The following is an 18,396-nucleotide window of genomic DNA, read 5'->3' as shown; positions in this document are numbered from 1 at the left end:
TTGGAATACTATCACGAGCCTCGTTTGAAGGTGAGCCCATCCCCGGTCGGCACAGGTGAACAAGAAATAAATTGTTCTTTTCTTCTTATCTTTTAAATGCCCTACCCTCTCATTTCCCAGTCCCGGAACGTTTCGCGGGGCGACTGTGTAAATCACATGGAAATGAATCGGATGTCAGCGTGAGCACGCGCGCAAACCAACAGGAAAAAAAAAAAAAATACAATGTGCCGTCCCCCTATTTTCAAGTCATCCCATTTAAAAAAAAAAAAGACTGTAGGAGAATCTTTTAAAAGCGCCGGATAGACTGTATGAATAATCAAGTCACGCCTTTGCTCGCCCTCACTAAAAAAAATTCGGGATCCCACTTGTTTTTTGTTTTTTTTATGTGCCACTTTTAAATAAGTACGAATTTTGCATAGGAAGAAACATCTTCAAAGTTGATTTTCTTCAACATTCTTTAGTTTAAAAAAAAAAATGATGAAGAGGGGCCTGGTCTTTTCAAGTGCCGCCAGATGGGCGTTGTCCTGAGCAAACATGGGCCATAGCTAATTGCTCTTTTATCTATTCATAAATTAGTTTGAACCGTCTTCCCCAAACCATTTAGAAAAGGAAAACAAATTCCCACCCCCCTCAAAAAAAAAAAAAAAAAAAAAAAAAAAAAAAGTCGAAAGTCGCAATGCGAATCCCTAGAAATGGCGTTTACATTGTTGCACTTGTATTCGAACCTATACAACCATGTCGTCTTGGCAAATCCAATTTCCAATAGAGTTGCATTCCAATCGTTTGACACGGCAAGACATTCGATATTTTCTTTTCCCGTCGCGCCAGTTCGTGCCGTACAGTCTACCAAAATAAAGGAGAAAAACGAGTTTCTCGTTATGCCGAAGCAAGGCATCAAATAAGAAAACAGATGAACCGCCTAACCGAACGCAATTAGCTACGGTCGCCCCCTGGTTTTTTTTGTTTTTTTTTTTCGTCACCTCAGCAAAGAACTCGAGCCATTTTCACCGTTTCTTCTGTACTTCTACTGTACTAAAAGCAAAATCTCAACAAGCATAAAGTCATAAGGATTCAACATTAGCCGTGTCTTCAAGGGAAAAAAAAAAAAAACGGGAGGAAACGTGTGGAAAGCGCATTGGAGTCTGAAAATAGCGACGGCCAACCTCCTTCCGCAGTACCAACGATCTTTTCTTTAAACAAAAATAAAACAGCTGCCATGTTCTTTTTCGACCTCAAATTCCCCCAGACTTTGATATCAAACTGATTTTTTTTTTTTGGGGGGGGGGGTACTATTTCAAATGCAGCGCCAATCGAATTGGCTTTGGAAATGTTTAACAGGATTACATCATACAAGGCCTGATTTACTCACATCCTTTTGAAAAAAAAAAACATAAAAAAATCTGAATGGAAAAGGAAAAAAAAATGTGAAAACGACGACCGTCTGTCAAAATTGAAAAGGAATCTTGGCCATCGAGTTCAAACTGGTCTCTTGGTAAAAGAAAAGAGAGCAGGAGCCGAGGCTGAAAATAGACGACGCCGCTCCTGTTGATTATGCCCTCCTTGTGTCTTTGGTCTGTCGACGTTATAGATTCCGTCCGCACGAGATTGACTGCGTTCAGGATTAGGGGGCAAAGACGCGGCCGCCACATTTTATTTCCAAAAGGAACCAAAAATATTTCTCTTTTTTTATTAATCAACACAACGACAACGTCATCGTGAAATTCAAAAATAGGGGCAGAAATGTTTTTGTTTTCTTCCTTTTAAAAGAATTGGGTGAAACAGCTGCTGGACGGAATGCCAAAGAAAAAAAACAGGAAAATTGCCTGGCTCATTATTGAACGCACGTTAGGCTGAAAATGCGACCACCTGGAAACGATGAACGTAATCAGTAAACGGTTCCAAAGTACGTTTAAATAGACGAGCAAACGATCAAAGGTATGCTATCTTCCTTTTCGTATAGGACACGAAACGATTTGAAAAGGTGAAAAACGAGAAATATCCGTTTCCTGTCGACATGGTCGAATGTCTAAGCCGATATGCCAATTGCACATTGTCAACCCATCAAAGATGACGACCAGCTGCAGCTTCTCACAGTGACAGGAAGGCTCGTATTTTCACCTCCGTATGTCTTCGTTTTCAGTCTGCCTTTGCCGCAAATGAAACTGAAAATTGTTCACGAAAAAGAAGAAAACAGTTGGCTGTTGATCGCATGACGAATCGTTGGCCGTCGCGCCAGAATCGCACAAGAAACGCAGACAAAAGAACGAAAAATGACGTCATCCCTTCCGAAATTAGAAGAGGTCGGCAACAGACGCCCTCTGTGAATCCAACAGACTGTGTGCAAGTCTCTCTGCTCGTCCTATCTCCGTGCAAATCAAATAATCCCCATTTTTTATTGCAAACACATGGAACAGCCAACCGGCCCCTTTGTCTGCCATTCGGCACGCTACTTGAAACATCGCAAACCAAAACACCCAAAGCTAAAAAACATTGGCCAGTCCTCGGCATCTCAGACGCCTCTTTTGAATTTCGTCAGACGTCTTGATTTATACCCACCCCAATCAAAACAAAAAACCAAATGTTATCCGACACTGGCGTTTCACCGGCTGTAGCCAACGGTGGAAAAGTCTGCACGGTTTTTTTTTTTTTTTTTCGTTTGTTTGAAATTCAAAGGGATACAGAGCCGAGGGGCGTTCCCGATTGTTGTTAGTTATGGCCGTTTCAAAAAACAAAAAAAAACAACCCCACACGTCTGAGTAACGCATTTCAAAAACGCCGTAAAAAAAAATAAAAAAAGGAAATTAGAAATAATTTCTGCAATTTTCTTAATTCTATCGAGACGGTAGAAACATACAATCGTTCAACAGTGGTGCCTCATTGGCTATCCATGTTTGAATGAAAACGAACAAACATGGCCTCCAGGGTTCCCTTCATACAGGCCTTTTTTAACAGTCTCTCGTTTTTATTACAATTTAGTCTCAACTTGCAATCCCTCCAAGAATTAAAAATTCAAACTTGGCGCTTGGTCTACTGATCCGCAATGTAGCCGAGTCCCGACCACGCCCCATCTCGTCCCGACGACAATCAGAACGACTGTCATCTATTCTGGTAGGCAACAACATCGAGGAGCGGCACGAGTATAAATAATACGTTGTTGTCGTTGGTCTGCATTCCATCGGCCCTTGTTTACCTACGATTCTTTTGAAATTCGTCCATGTCCGAATTGTTGTGCAATTACGGCGACTCGAAAACTGGTGGCGTTCAGTCACGCTCACCAAATAGCTTTAGCGCCGTGCCGTGCACGCAGACATTCTTGTCCCCTATCTCTGCACATACATTTCAAAAATAAAAAAAAAAAAGATGAAGCTGATAAAAAAAAAAAAAATGATAAGGCATCTGAAAATAAAAGAGGCCACGAATATGGCTTCCGATGTGAATCATTTCCTTCGTCACATAACCATGTTTTATCCCTTCAACGACAAATCATCATTCAACTTCAATTCCAAAACATCATCAGGAAGTATAAGAAAGTATTGCTCCTTCATCGCCCTTTTTTTTTTTTTTAAACCCGCCCTTGACGTGATTGAACAGTTGCCTTCACGCCATCGACAGCCAAACCCAGTGTTTCAACAACAACAACAAAAAATGATGTTTTCGATGGAACCCCTTGAAAATCAGAGGCTGTGTGTGACTCAACGGCTTTCTAGCCACCAGTGCAACACCGCAAGTCAATTCAAAGACGTAGGTGGAATAAACGGATAAAAACTGGGAAAATGAAAGAAAAAGATGAAGGTTGATGGCATCAGACACAGACACACACACACACACACACACACACACACACACACACACAGACTCAACAGAGAGAGAGTCGAACAACCCCGACACATGACCAAATATGGCGGGGGTCCACATGCATAATGCAATTTAAACTACTCGTTTTTTGTTTTCTTCTATCCTACCTATCTTTGACTTGTTATCAAAAGTTTGTCGACTTGTTGCTCGCCTCTGGCTACCGTTTCTTAACCAATAGAGCTAGTCGAGACGCCAGTCTGACTGACGCGAATCAATGTGCCACAATCAATTCAAACCAAGTCAATGAGGTCATCGAAGCAGAAAAAAAAAAAAAAAAGGAAACCAGTTTCGCTAGTGGAGATGAGACGTTGTCTCAATCATCCATCAGCGATGCACAACCCGCAATAAATGACCGACCACACACACGAGAATGGCCAGCAAATAAATAAATTTAAAAAAAGATGAAATTACCTGTGGATGCGAGGCGTCGATGAGCGCCATGACGAGCAAAAGGCCCAGGACGATGAGGGGAGCAACAGATTTCTTCATGACGGAGAGAGTTGCGGTCCACGTGCGAGACAGACACAACGTGGAATGGCGAGCCCAAGAGTCGTCTGCTTCTTGATTAGCACCACGACGGCAATCACTGCCGAAATTCGCACAACTTTGGGGGCACAGTCGATGTCAACGAGGTTTTTAGTCTCAGAGTTAAAAAGATTCTTTTCCTCTTTTCTTTTCGAAAAGGGAGAGCTCAGGTGTCACCGACAATCAATCACTTGGACACTCACACACACACACACACACACACGGACACCGGCACGCAAGAGACACAAAACACAGAAAAATCACACAGGGCACACGACACTCGGCTCTCTCGATCTGTTATTGTCTTTTTTTTTTTTTTTTTCTTGTTTCGATTTGGGAAAAAAGAGAAAAATCTCTCAGGCGAGAGATGGGCGCCTGTCCGGTGGCTTCAACAACGAACCTGTTTAGGAAAGGCAACAAATCATGTAATCAGTTGTTGTTTTGTTTTTTTTTTCTCTTCAAACCAACAACCCAAAACACAAATAAAACAAAAAACAACCCCCCTAAAAAAAAAAAAAAATGAATCAAGAAAAAATGGAGAGCATTATTTTCCCTCCATTTTCTTTCGTCTTTTGGAGATATGACAACCGGTTTGGAATAAATGGAGAAAATACATTCTTTTTTTTCTTTTTCAAAATGGATAATGGAATCGGGATCGTTCACAGTCGAAAACCAACAAGTGGTCGAGGCACGTGTTATCTAGCCCTTTCTTTCTCAAAGCCGGTTCATCATCATCATCATCCCTCCAAAAATTTGTTATAAAAATGGCAACAAAAAAAAAAAAAACAAGCGAAATTATGATTCTCACCGGTGGTGTTCGCTTTCAGCCTGAACTGAAGAGAGAACAAAAAAAGTTAAAACGAGCAAAAAAAGGTCGTGGACAATGAAAAAAAAAACGAAAAGATGGCGACCGGTGGATCGTCGAATCCTCACGCAACCAAGTGAGGCGAACGACTGAAGTGGCCAACAGACTGGCAAGTCTCGAGCTAACACTGTCTCTCTCCCCCCCCCCCCTATTCCACTCCTCCTGACACACATACAACAAGGGCGAATGAGGAGGCCAACCCCACAGGAGGCTTCAAACGAATGGCTTCAGCAACACACGAAGGCAAGAGAGAAAACACGCCCGGACTGGCCGCCGCGCAACAACCCACAGCTGATAATCAGTGAGGCAACATTTCGATGACGACGTTCCTCTCTCTCTCTCTCTCTCTCTCTCTCTCTCCAACAACTGCCTTCGTGTTCGAAATGCAAGTGTCGGCTGGGTGGGGGAGGAGCTATCGAAAAACGGGCGCTTCATTTCTATGCAAATAGACGGGTGAAGAGCGCCCAATCTGATTCGACTTTGATTTGTCTTTCATATTTAAATGAGCTGTTTTTTTTTTTTTCGTTCTTTCTCCAAACCCGTTTTGGCACGCTTTTTTGCGCGCGAAAATGGACACCGCGTCAGCCTTTCTTTCTTTGTTTTGTTTGTTGTGGTGGACCAACATGTAAATGGAGGAGGACGGGTACAAGAACTTGTCGCGAGAACAAACAGGGTTTCGAAAAACGCAATCGTCACACGTACGCGCGCGCCCACTTTTTCTTATCGTCACTTCCGGTCCTTTTGTTCTCTCTCCTCCTTGTGCAAATTCGGGAAACAAAGCAGCTCAAAAACGTCTTTGATTCAATTATCATTTTCGTTTGACATTTTGCGTAACCCAACCAACATGTTTTTTTCGCACAGGCAAATGATATGAGGAGGAAAAAAAAAAAAAAAGGCGAATAAAATAACGTGTGCAAATTCCTCGAAATTGTTGAAGAAGAAGAAGGGCGGGAAAAAAAAAATGAACTGTGGACGATTGGGGGAATCGTGACAGGGGTCGTGTGATTTGTTGAGTCTTTGCAATTGGCGCGCACCATCGGGAAAAACCTGACGGATGGAATTACATCGTCTTCCACATCGTCGTCAGTTTATCATCGATAGCCCAAACTTTTTTCTTTTTTTCTTTTTTTCTTTTTTTTTTGAGTTTCTTTTTCTTTGCCTTCCGTTTTCTTGTTTTTTGGCTTGAAAAGGGAAAAATAAAAAGACAGAAAAACAAACAAATCAAACAGAAACAGTTTCGCCACCTATCGCCTTGATCTGGCAACACAAAAAAAGAAATCAAAAACGAAAGGTCGACGACGTTCGACCGGCCTAAATTGCAACATTTTACGTTCGATTTTTAACAAGTCGTGTTTGTTACTTGGTAGAAAAAGAGAAACTCTATTGTTTGATGTTGCCACCATTGTCTATAGGAACGGGAGAGAAAGGATGCCACGTGAAAAAGTTCAACAGGGCTGGGTGCAAAACAAGGCCTTAGGGCGGCCATTAAACTTGAAGGTCATTTAGTTGTCTTTAGTGGGAATTCGTCTTCCCTTTTTCGCCATACAAACAGAGTAGAAAAGGAGAGAAAGTCGAAGGAAGAATGGCGAACAAAAACACCAATGTTTTCGGAACGGCGACAGTCCAGTTGTTGCTTACGTCGTAGTCGGTTGCATTTCGATGCTGACTCGATCCTAGTCTCGTTGTCGACATCTTTTGATTCGCCTAGTGTCTCGTGTGTCTCGCTGGGAACCCAAGTCAAAATGTCCAAAATCGTCGAATGCGTACCAAACTTTTCTGAAGGTCGTGACCCGCAGGTTAGTTGGCATCAAATCTCACTGCTGTTTCTCTATTTGAAAATATTTGAAGTTTTATTATTTTTGTTTGTTTTTTTGTTTTTTTTTTTTTCCTTTAATGGAGATTATCGAAGCCATATCGTCTGCTATTCGAGCCACAGCCAACGTCACACTACTCGACGTCGATCCGGGCACTTCAACAAACCGCACCGTAATATTATTTGACTCTATGCATTCTTTTTTTTTTTTTTTTCTAAATTCTTTATATTGATTACCTATTTATTTATTTTTCAACTGATGAAATGGGATACACACACACACACAGGTTTATACGTTTGTCGGTTCGCCATCTGATGTGGTCGAAGCGGCTTTGGCTGCTAGTCGTGTCGCTTATCAACTCATCGACATGGCTCGCCACAAAGGTATTTTCTCAACTAAACGTTTTCCCCCTTTGGTTTAAACGTTTCGGGGCTCTCTTGTAAGTCGTTTTTCACAGTAGATTTTGTGGCTTTTTCTTCTTTGAAAAGCGACTTCCGATCAACGTGTTTGTTTTGGGAAAGAAAGAATAAAGACTAATAAAGATTGTAACGTATTAAAAGAAAAAGACACGTAGGACGTGAAGGATGTCGAAAAAGGGAAAAAAAAAAAAAAAAAAGATGGAATGGGCTGATAAATGAGCCTGTCACTCGTGACGAATGCCCACCGTATATAGAGACCTTTCACCATCTCTTCTTTCAAAGCAGCTACCTTAGAAATGAGTTTCTTTCCTCGCCAAGAAATATAGCCTTTTTGATCGTTTCAAACTCATCAAAAAGGCAACGTTTTCTCATGAAAATGTAGTTAAAATATTTGAAAAAAAAAAAATAACAGGTGAACATCCACGTATGGGAGCACTCGACGTCTGTCCTTTCATCCCCGTTCAGGTAAGAACATGTCACAAAATGCAACACACATGCACTAATAGAGCCATGAATGACAGGGCGTCGATGTAGACGATTGTATTCAATGCGCCAAAGAATTTGGACGTCGACTGGCCGATGAACTCTCACTGCCCGTCTACCTGTACGGAATGGCTGCGGAAAAGGGGGCCCATCGCATCACCTTACCGCAAATCAGGGCCGGTGAATACGAAGCCATCAAAGACAAGGTAAATGTTTTCATTTAAAAAGCCTTGACAATCAGTTGAATATTTAAACGAGAAACAGATCAACAAGGAAGAATGGAAGCCGGATTTCGGTCCGTCTGAATTCGTGCCGCGATGGGGCGCCACGGCCACGGGCGTCCGGAAATTTCTCATCGCCTTCAACGTCAACGTTTTGGGGACGAAGGAGCAGGCGCATCGGATCGCTTTGAATCTGCGGGAACAAGGAAGAGGCGCTAATGAGCCGGGCCGACTCAAGGCCGTCCAGGGCATCGGCTGGTGGCTGGACGAGGCTCAGATCGCTCAAATCTCGCTCAACTTGACGGATCACGATGTGACGCCCATCCACACGGCCTACGAGGAGGCACGCAAGGACGCCCAGCAGCTGAACGTGGCCATCACCGGATCGGAGATTGTCGGGCTCGTACCCCTCAAGGCCATCTTGCAAGCGGCCGACTACTACATCGGAAAAGAGAAATTGATGCTGTTGGAAGAAGAGCAAAAGGTTCGATTGGCCATTGACCGGCTCGGCCTGGGGGCACTCCATCCCTTCCACCCAAAGTAATATTAAAAGCTTTATATTACATTTCTTCAGTGAGTTAATCACGAATATCAACAGGGAGAGGATTATCGAATATCGTCTGAATGTCACCAATGTCGGTCCTCTTGCCCGTCTCTCTGTCGAGAAATTCATTTTGAGCGTCGGAGCCAGGACTTCTGCTCCCGGCGGAGGCTCCGTCGCGGCGCTTCTCGCTGCATTAGTAAAGAAATCCATTTAAAAATCATTTGTCGTGCTGTTTTTTTTTTTTTCATCATCTGACGTTTAGGGTTGCGGCTTGTCTACGATGGTGGGCCAAATGACTTATGGCAAACGGCAATTTGAAATTGTCGATTCAACCATTCGTCGTTTATTGCCGACGTTGCACGACGCCATGATTAACTCGATCCCAATGATCGACGCCGATACGGACGCTTTCAACGACTACATGGTTTGTCTACCTATACAGCCCTTTTTAATCATCATTCATTCTAATTGCCCGCTGGGGTATAAATCAACAGATGGCAATGAAACTGTCAACGGATGGACGGGAAGCGGCCATGGAAGCTGGATTGCGCCAAGCCATAGACGTTCCTCTTCATTTAGCCAAACATGTCGACGGTGTCTGGCAAACGCTCGTTGAAATGGCAGCCGTTGGCAACATCAATTGCAAGTCTGATTTACAGGTATGCGTCCAGCTTTAAAAATAAATAAGCCAAGATTTGATTAACGCGTTTTATTTTGACCAGGTGGCAGCGCGTTGCTTGAAAACTGCCGTCCAATCGGCCAGAGACAACGTCATCATTAACTTGTCAAACGCCCATTTAAAGGACGAAACGTACAAGACGGAAACACGTCAAGCGATCGATCGAATTGCTGAAACGGCCCGCGCTCAATGTCGACAGGTGTTGGACATTTTGGACGAGAGGACCCAATAAATGTATTATGTCTGTATGTATTAACTCATCAAAACAGTATGGGGTAGAAGTTGTCTAGTGTATGGGATCAACATGTCGACACGCAATACAAAATCATTGTCGAATTACACGTTTAGATTGGCCCCAGCTGCTTTGAACGAGAGATGCGACGTTGCCACGTACTTCGTGCCATAGGTGCCGAGACACAGACGAAGGGCTTCTTGCGCTAGAAACAGTTCGCGGATGGGCAAATCATCCACTAACGTCTCCATCATTTCAATGTATAAACTAAGGACCTGGACGGCTTTATCCACCTGGCCCGAGTCCATGATCCGCATGCCCGTCTGGTAGAGCGAAGAGATTTCGTCTACAGGCCGTCGAATGGCTTCCCACAGCGATTGTTTCTTGCACTTTGTGCAACGAGCGTAAGACGAATTGACGGATTGAACAGGTCCTCGGCATAAGGGACAGCAAATCAAGACAGATTCCATGTCGGGCATGCCATCGTAGACGGGCCAATCGTTTTCGCAAGCAGGACATTTGCATTGAAACCAATACCTTCCTAAAAGACTTTGCTGTCGATCGGCCAGATGTTTGTGAGTAAAAATGGGCCCGTAATTTTCGGCAACCATTTGACCACGACGAATGGAACGTGATGAAGTGATAACCATAGCCGTGCCCAGAAAATACCTGCATGTCGAAATAAAGGATGTGAAGTCATGGGTCGTTTTTTTTTTCTTTGTAAATAAAAAAAATCACGTAGACCTTGCCACATCCGGTCGACAGCTATGATTAAAAAAGGCGACCGTCTATAATCGAATGAAATGCGTTAAACCTGTTTAACTGATAAAAGAACGAAAATGTTCATATACCGGATAAATGCCCACGCCGATGTAGACGGTCTTGGTGCTCCGCATATTCTTCTCGTTCAGTTGCCTTCGTAGAAAACCGGTTAAAAGATGAAAACGAAATTCGAGAGAAAATAAGCAGCTTACACAAATTCATGAATTTCGTGCGCGTTGAACTGTAAAAGCTGCAAGTGACGCAGAAGCAAAGAAGCTATGTAAATTTCATCGTCGGTGATGTTGAGTGCGTCTTCTTCGTAGCGATGGCGTGTCTGTAGAAATCCAGAGGCTCTCAGACACTGGAACAGGAACAAAGCCATAAAAGTACGATCGAAAAAATCCTTGTCTGAACGCAGATGAGACAACGTGGCAAGATGATAGATGCAACTGTAATTGTCTGCTTGCTGGACAAGCCTCCCCTTCTCCAGTTGCTGACGCGCTGCGAGGAAGTCTTCCAATTTGCCTTTTGTCAAAATCCTCAAGGCAATCCACGAGAGGATGGAAGAGCCAGACGCTGTCAAAATATCCACGATCCCACCTTTATAAGGAGATTGTAATTATTTATCACGCATCTGATAATGAACATTGGAAGATATACATTCGTATTGGTGGTAAGTGGAGCCGGCCTCATCTCTGCATTCGACGCTGCAATAGAAGACGCCACGACACGTCATGCATCCCAACGGAGCAATCAATCTGAAAAAAAAAACAGAAAAAAACAAAAACCAAATTAATAATAATAATCAAAGAAATTGCTATAAAAAGCAATGATGAACGGTTTATACGGAGAGGAAATAAAAAGATCTGCCCGTGAATTCAGAGGCATAAATCATTGGAATTTCCCTTCATCGTTTCCTCATTGTTTCTCCCCATCGACGTTATCAAGATATTCAATGGCACGCTTGACCTCGCTTTTTTCATCGTATTACTTTACATTCATCATATTTCCATTAACCTCTTTCGTGTTCCACTTGTTACCGAACGAAACAGTGATGACAATGACTTGTAAATTTTCCAGGAAGGAGACACGCAGCGTACGGTTTCTCGCACACCAACGTCTGACCCGGTTTGATATCGTCAGCTGCCACGTAATAACGGCCGCAGTTGTCGTCCATTTTCAAAGATAAATTCCGTGATGCGTTCGCAATGGTAGGATGGGCCCCACCCAACAATTCCGGCAGCTCGTTCGTCATCGTTGCCTTGTTTGACGGATTGCTGCTCGATGGCAATTTTGATCGGCTCTTTTCGATCGTCTGACGCCAATTTTCCAACGCGTGCAACTCCAAATCGCTCTCTGCAAGACAATCTAACGCCACCGTGTAAGCCACACGAGCTTTGGCCGTCTCGCCCATCTGTTGATGGCAGAAGCCCATTCGGTCGTAGAGTTTGTAACGCTGCTTTTCGGGGTAGTTGGATTGCAGGGACAGTTGGATGTCGCGAACAGCCAGTTGGTATTCTTTCAAATGGACCAAAACAGCTGAACGATTAGCCAAGGCCAAGGCCAATGTCGTCTTCTCCAACAGCGAACCTATATTTTAAATGAAATCAGCGTTGTTTTAAATTGCAATTTTAAAATAATTGAATTTACTGTATGGGGCGTAGGCGATGCTCTGATTGTACATGACCAAGGCTTTGCGATAATCTTTTTCTCTAAAAGCTTCGTTGCCTTGCTCACGTCGTTTGGCTGACTCATCGGCCGATTTGCCACGATAAGAAGGCCGGAAGCTCTTCATCGTTTTGTGTAACGCCGGGAGGGTCCAGCAATAGCGAATGCGATCATAATCCGTTTGTTGTTTGCTGAATTCTTGAAATTCTTCCTCGCTCACTTGATCAACAATGGACGCCAAGTAATCCTGTGAAAGCCATGTGGTTTATTGCCAACGTTATTAACTTTTATTAGATCCACACGTGAATCAGGTCAAACCACGTGCTTAATTTGATTTTGTAGTTCATGTTGGAACTTATCGGCCTTCATAAAAAGTCTAATCCTTCAAACACATTTCGAGATTATTGCAATTACCTTAAAGAATCCTTCCTTTTTCGTCTGCAACGTGAGATCACTGCAAAGGCGACGGAAATCAGTGAGCTGACCAAGTCCATCAATTTCATCCATATTGAGCTTTTGGATCCAAATTCAATATGTAAATTGGAATAAAAAGAGAGGAGACGTGGAAAGCACACGTCGTTGGCAAAACTTTCTTTCGTCCAACTGCTAAAGTAATCTTCAGCTTCACGTCGTCTCCATCACAAGTTAAAAATAGTTTACCCTGCACGAGACCTCCATTTTGCCCTTTTCTTTCTCCCCCTTTTTCTCTTCCTGTGTTGTCCTCTCTACGTCTCTATTTTTATTTAACGTAAAACGAAATGCGACACTCGACAGTTGCCCTGATATCTTTTCAGGCACAACATCATCCAAAGAGACTTTAAAATATGGTTTGGCTAAATGTTATTCCAAAGACATATTAACATTCTGTACGAAGGACGAGCTGAAACGGCAACGTAGGCAGCAGACGATTTATTTTGATTCGATTCATCTGATAAAGAACATGGGAAATTCGTACCAAATTGAACCCAATTAAAAATAGGCCGGGTCCGCCATCATTATGCAGATGGGAAAGAAAAAAAAAACGGGTTTTACATGGACAACAATTCAAATGCCGAAAACGTTAAAGGATAATAAAACATGTTTTCTAAAATGTATTTTAAAGATGCATATCGCCGCTGTATTTATTCGGTCGTTTATCTAAACAAAAAAGAAATTCTTTGAAAGTCACTGAATGGCTACATGTTCCCTGATTATTTGCTCCAGTTACAACTCGTCGTTTTGTTCTCGTTATTTCTTTTCGGGCGCGGCCAGACACACCTGATGGTTCTTCGTAACTTTTTTCTTGTCTTTTTGTCCTTCCTGTTGGTAACTTGATTCATTTTCAACCTATAGCATTATTGAACTTATACATAGAAAATCGTCTGGGTTGGTTAAAATGCAAAACTACTGCCGATTCACGGTGATACATGATTTGCTTTTTCTTGAATCAATAAAACCGTTGATTTTTGAACTCACTCGTACAATCTAATCTGCCTTTAAAAAAAAACCTGTGGACCATAGCTCAATGCCATGCAAACAAAACCAAACGCGCAGACATTGTTTTTCATGTATTTAGTACTAAATAAGACGTTGCTATGTAATTAAAATTACGATCCCTTACGAAAAACAAAACAACAGGTTGGCCAAAATATTTCTATGAGCAAGGAGCGATATAGTTATGGTTGGGTTAGATAACTTGGATTTTAATAACGTAAAGGCCATCTAGTGCATTGATGGCAAACTACTTTTCCCCAGCTAAAATTTCTGTCAAGTCTCTCTGGTTTTAATGCATTTCACTAAACTGGAACAAATCAAATATTTTTGAGTAACAAGAAAGAATATGGGTTTTGTTGTGCAATATGTGGACGGTAAAATGCGACAATTGATGCCCGGAATAAATTTGGGAAGACAATTTAATTTTGAATGGCGGACTCGAGAATGTTCATTGCACGAAGTACAACTTCTTCTTGATACGGAAGTCCAATGACTTGCACTGGTATTGGCAAACCGGTAGCCCCTTGGGTAGTCTAATATTCAAAAGTAAAACACAAACGTTTACAATTACAGAGATACTCAGGCAATTGGCTGGTTTCACCTTTTTCACCAGTTTGCAGACCAAGTCTCTAAAATCGTAGCCACCATTTAACAGCATCTTTTGGTCTTGTTCCGTTTCTTTTGTGACGGGTACGATGCCAGCAGGAAGATCCAAAAAGTTGTAAAGACAAGCATATGCAAAAGCGGCTAACAGTTGAGAAAAACACGATTGAATTATTCCTCGAGTGGTAAATATTATTTTACGGTAAGCTATTTACGTGAAAGCCGGCCCGTGTCTCTGGCTAATGGAGCTGGACAAGCAAAGCATGGGCCGATGCAGATATCCAAGTTCAAATTTCGCCAAATGGAGAGGAAATTCGCTTTATACTCGCTTTGCTTCAAAACACCCTGCCACAATTGGTAGGAATGTCGATATTGGTGGCCCGCAGCAGCTATTGTCATTTACCAAAAGTATATCTCTATACTGTTATTTTTTTTTTTTTGTAACTTAAAACAGAATTGCTTGTACCCATGAAGCAGGGTTCGAGACGAGGGGCGATCAAAGAAAGTAACGGTCGGATCATTTGTTTCACAGGATGCGGTAGCTTCAGTGCAATCTGGCAACAAACTACGGATTTCAGAAAAAATGAAAATCATAACTTATTAATTAGATTTACTTTAATTTGTAAGGCGAGTAACGGATCGATATCATCAACTGACCTAAAGAAGAAGACGATTAGTTTAGTACCAACGACAATCAAATGAGTTTGATCAACACGTGGATGTTGGACTTACAGTGCTTCCAAAACGTATCTTCCTTGATCAGCGTAAAACATGCTAATGACTGAACTTATAACATAGTCAACTCGCGGTGGCATAAACGGAATCAATTCATGCCCTAACGCCTCCAATTTTTCCTTAGCTATCCTGATGGCGCGACGGACGCCAGGCGTGCAGGGGAAGTAGTCACATTCTTCGTAATAACCTATTCGCAGCTTACTCGAAACAGTAAACATCTATGTTTTTTAAAAACATAATTAGACTTCTATTCATCATGTATAGTAAATAAATACTTTTTTACTTGTTCGTTCCAGGGTATTGGTAGCAGATCGAGATCAAATTGTCTTTGGATGTAACCATCCTCAAGCAGTAGTTTGCAGAGTAAAATCACAGTTTTCGAATCTCGTGCCAATATTCCAGGTACAGAAGGAACTGACCAAAATTACATATTTTTTCAATATTGCGATATGCATTTCTAATGAAATAACAATGGATTACACTTACTTCCAATACAACCAACGGCAGATTTCCTGAATCCTTTGTAGCTAAATGATAAATGAATACGGTAAATTCTCATTCTTGCATACCAATGTAAACAACAGCAATATCATTCATACCTTAGTCTTAAACTAGTAGGCTTGATGGAAAAAACTCCACAAAAAGCCGCTGGGATGCGAACACTTCCACCAATATCACTACCGATTCCTACAGATATTTACTATATTAAGATAAAGAGCGATATCAAGATGAAGTGCAGAAAACCATACCAAGCAGAGAACCTCCTGCTGCAACCAAAGTAGCTTCTCCACCAGAGGAGCCTCCCGGCGTCCGATCTTTACACCAGGGATTTTTTGTGGAACCCCATATCGGATTGCTGCATCCAAAGCTGTCAAAAGAAGTTCTTTAAGATACATGGCACGAATGACATATCACTTTATTGTTACTACCTCAACAAAGTTTGGGGGACGTTCGTTCTGCAGAATGGTATTGCACCGAGGCTTCTGATTGCAGAAACCAGGGCAGCATCTTCGATGGCAGATTGGTTTATAAATTTTGAAATTCCAGCGGTGCAGTCGTAACCAACAATGCTGACGTTATCTTTGACGCTAAATGGAAGACCATGAAGTGGTTTTCTTTTTCCTGTGGCTGTAGCATTGGCATCCAATTCTCTAGCCCATTCCTGCATGAAAATTAACAAGGTTAAAAAAAAAGCCCCTGTTGTACCATAGTGGTATTGAGTTACAAGACCTCAGCTTCTGCAATGAACTCTGTCACGCAATTCAATTCTTTTGTCACATCTAGAGCCTAAAATTATAATGATAATTAGGTATGCAAAATTACAAAAGTTGGTATTACAACTACCTTAGCCTGATATGCTTCCAGCACTTCAACACAATTCAGTTCTCCAGCCTGAAGCTTTTTCAGCAATTCTTCTATGGGAAACTCGACTATTTGTTTGCGTTTGGCAACAACTGAATTTTCATTGTCAAGTTTCTCTTCTAATTTGGCTAAATTTTTTTTCACTTGAGCTAGTTTGAAACTAATTTTTTGCTTCATAAGTCGCTGTGATAAAACAAAATATATACTTTACATACAAAACATGTAATTTTGTCACCTACATACCCTCTTTTTTGAGTATGCCATCACTGTAAAAGTTAGGTAAATTATAGCTAGTCCAACCAACATCAAGATCATATTTGATTCCCATAGCCATTTTGCACTATAATCAAACTGCATGAATAATTTCTTGGGCAACCGATGAGATGGAAACCAAACAAACGGCAAAATAAACAAGAAAACTATGCTAGGCCTAGGCGCAATATGGTTTTTTGCAACTTTCAAATTTTCTGGCACCAATGACAGAAAAAACTTCAGTGAACAGCTGATAGCTGAGTAATGGACAACGAGCTAACCTAATAAAGAGATCAAAAACTACTAAAATCGACAAAAAATTAATTTTCGAAGGTCAATTTATGAATAAAAATTTGTCGTTTTAATTATACAATTTGAATTCAAGATGTAAAAATTTTTACAATTTCTACAGAATAAGATGGAATAAATATATTTTCAGTCGAAAGGGCAACACTGTCAGACGTCGTATGTGACTTCAGCCATCTGGCGAGTAATTCTTTCTCATTCAGTCCGGCCTCGCTGTCGAGTCGAAGCCATTGCAGGTTCGGCAATTTTTCGCCCTTAAACCGAAGCTATTTAATTAATCTCCAACATGGTAAGTTTTATATTTTCAAACTTCGTAGATTCTCTTTATCTGATGTACTATATTAGCTGGTTTGAGGTGGATGTTGTCGTGTATCGTAGATAAAGTTAGATTCGTTTTTGTTGAAATGCCGATTGAATAGTTTTTACGTTAATCGCAGGGATTTATTAAAGTTGTGAAGAACAAAGCCTACTTCAAGCGGTTCCAAGTTAAGTTCCGCAGGCGTCGTGAGGGAAAGACCGACTACTATGCTCGTCGCCGTCTCGTTGTACAGGACAAGAACAAGTACAACACTCCCAAGTACCGCATGATTGTTCGTTTCACTAACAAGGACATCTGTTGTCAGGTAAAATTTTTATTTATGTTTGGCAATGACAGTTATTTCACATACCGTGTCCATCATTTTTTCACAGATAGCGTATGCCCGAATTGAGGGAGATGTGATTGTTTGCGCTGCTTACAGTCATGAGCTTCCCCACTTTGGCGTCAAGGTTGGGTTGACTAACTATGCCGCAGCATACTGTACTGGACTTTTGCTTGCCAGGAGAGTAAGTCACGTTCAAGTGAAAAGATAATGGCAACCTGCATCTTATTGTCTATTGTTGCTTTTCAGCTTTTGAAAAAATTTAAATTTGATACCATCTACCAAGGTTGCACTGAAGTTACAGGAGGAGTCTTCAACGTTGAAGATGTTGATGATGGACCAGGCGCCTTCCGCGCTTTCCTCGATGTTGGTTTGGCCCGCACTACCACCGGCGCTCGCATCTTCGGTGCCATGAAGGGTGCCGTCGATGGTGGCATTGATGTTCCCCACAGCACCAAGCGCTTCCCCGGCTACGACGCTGAATCCAAGGATTTCAACGCCGAAGTCCACCGCAAGCACATCATGGGCTTGCACGTTGCCGACTACATGCGCCAGCTGATGGATGAAGATGAAGAGGCCTACAAAAAGCAGTTCTCTCAGTTCATCAAGCACGGCATCGTCCCCGACACCGTACGTGCTGAAGTTTGAGAACAGTCATCCTAAGTTAAACTTCTGATTCTCTATAGGTCGAAACGATGTACAAGAAATGCCACGAAGCCATCCGCGCCGATCCCGATAGACAAAAGTCATCAAAGGACCCATCCAAGATCAAGAAGAAGCGCTGGAACGCCAAGAAGCTCACATTGGAAGAGCGCAAGGCTCGTGTCGCCGCCAAGAAGAAGGAATTCCTTGCCAAGCTGGAAGCTTCTGGCGAAGCCGACGAATAAAACTTTTGATTTTGTTCGACTGTTTCTCTGTGCTTTACGATCTATTACACCGATGGATTGTAGCCATGAA

General features: G+C 42.1%; 5 protein-coding genes and 1 long non-coding RNA gene across 6 annotated transcripts in view; 3 read left to right on the top strand and 3 right to left on the bottom strand.

Annotated features, from left to right (window-relative positions):
- Positions 1 to 5,332, bottom strand: part of LOC130699233 (basement membrane-specific heparan sulfate proteoglycan core protein-like) — a 43,639-nt gene extending 38,307 nt beyond the window's left edge. Inside the window, exons 1-2 of the mRNA XM_057521540.2 lie at positions 5,189 to 5,332; positions 4,267 to 4,780 (exon numbers count right to left, since the gene is read on the bottom strand). Of these exons, the coding sequence (XP_057377523.1) occupies positions 4,267 to 4,344 (78 nt within the window). The 5' untranslated portion in view covers positions 4,345 to 4,780; positions 5,189 to 5,332. The remainder of the gene's footprint in view (positions 1 to 4,266; positions 4,781 to 5,188) is intronic.
- Positions 5,333 to 6,846: 1,514 nt separating this feature from the next.
- On the top strand, positions 6,847 to 9,744 carry LOC130699439 (formimidoyltransferase-cyclodeaminase-like). Its single transcript, XM_057521782.1, has 10 exons — positions 6,847 to 7,041; positions 7,145 to 7,231; positions 7,346 to 7,442; positions 7,891 to 7,943; positions 8,000 to 8,167; positions 8,226 to 8,722; positions 8,781 to 8,922; positions 8,989 to 9,150; positions 9,221 to 9,385; positions 9,449 to 9,744. Exons 1-10 carry the CDS (start codon positions 6,847 to 6,849, stop codon positions 9,635 to 9,637), a joined length of 1,755 nt encoding a protein of 584 aa, XP_057377765.1. The 3' UTR covers positions 9,638 to 9,744.
- On the bottom strand, positions 9,682 to 12,659 carry LOC130699209 (SET and MYND domain-containing protein 4-like). The gene is made up of 8 exons (XM_057521504.2): positions 12,482 to 12,659; positions 12,050 to 12,314; positions 11,440 to 11,989; positions 11,060 to 11,157; positions 10,612 to 10,999; positions 10,489 to 10,552; positions 10,382 to 10,425; positions 9,682 to 10,306 (listed from the first exon to the last, which is right to left on the bottom strand). The coding sequence occupies exons 1-8, from the start codon at positions 12,572 to 12,574 to the stop codon at positions 9,742 to 9,744; spliced, it is 2,067 nt and encodes a 688-aa protein (XP_057377487.1). The 5' UTR covers positions 12,575 to 12,659; the 3' UTR covers positions 9,682 to 9,741.
- A 940-nt stretch (positions 12,660 to 13,599) lies between these two features.
- Positions 13,600 to 16,652, bottom strand: LOC130699212 (fatty acid amide hydrolase 1-like). The gene is made up of 14 exons (XM_057521507.2): positions 16,484 to 16,652; positions 16,223 to 16,423; positions 16,109 to 16,165; positions 15,808 to 16,040; positions 15,628 to 15,746; positions 15,478 to 15,565; positions 15,365 to 15,405; positions 15,162 to 15,292; positions 14,876 to 15,096; positions 14,758 to 14,800; positions 14,610 to 14,697; positions 14,359 to 14,532; positions 14,142 to 14,287; positions 13,600 to 14,073 (listed from the first exon to the last, which is right to left on the bottom strand). Exons 1-14 carry the CDS (start codon positions 16,595 to 16,597, stop codon positions 13,960 to 13,962), a joined length of 1,770 nt encoding a protein of 589 aa, XP_057377490.1. The 5' UTR covers positions 16,598 to 16,652; the 3' UTR covers positions 13,600 to 13,959.
- Positions 14,417 to 15,395, top strand: LOC130699239 (uncharacterized). Its single transcript, XR_009003394.2, has 3 exons — positions 14,417 to 14,551; positions 14,618 to 15,088; positions 15,175 to 15,395. It is a non-coding gene; the product is annotated as an uncharacterized LOC130699239 (long non-coding RNA).
- A 297-nt stretch (positions 16,653 to 16,949) lies between the features above and the next one.
- Positions 16,950 to 18,396, top strand: LOC130699224 (large ribosomal subunit protein uL18-like). The gene is made up of 5 exons (XM_057521526.2): positions 16,950 to 17,087; positions 17,236 to 17,421; positions 17,489 to 17,623; positions 17,689 to 18,069; positions 18,126 to 18,396. The coding sequence occupies exons 1-5, from the start codon at positions 17,085 to 17,087 to the stop codon at positions 18,324 to 18,326; spliced, it is 906 nt and encodes a 301-aa protein (XP_057377509.1). The 5' UTR covers positions 16,950 to 17,084; the 3' UTR covers positions 18,327 to 18,396.

The sequence above is a fragment of the Daphnia carinata genome, chromosome 7 (assembly GCF_022539665.2).
Source record: "Daphnia carinata strain CSIRO-1 chromosome 7, CSIRO_AGI_Dcar_HiC_V3, whole genome shotgun sequence".
NCBI classification, from domain to species: Eukaryota; Metazoa; Arthropoda; class Branchiopoda; order Diplostraca; family Daphniidae; genus Daphnia; species Daphnia carinata.
Note: the sequence above shows the minus strand (reverse complement) of the source record. Positions and strands in the feature narration are given on the sequence as shown.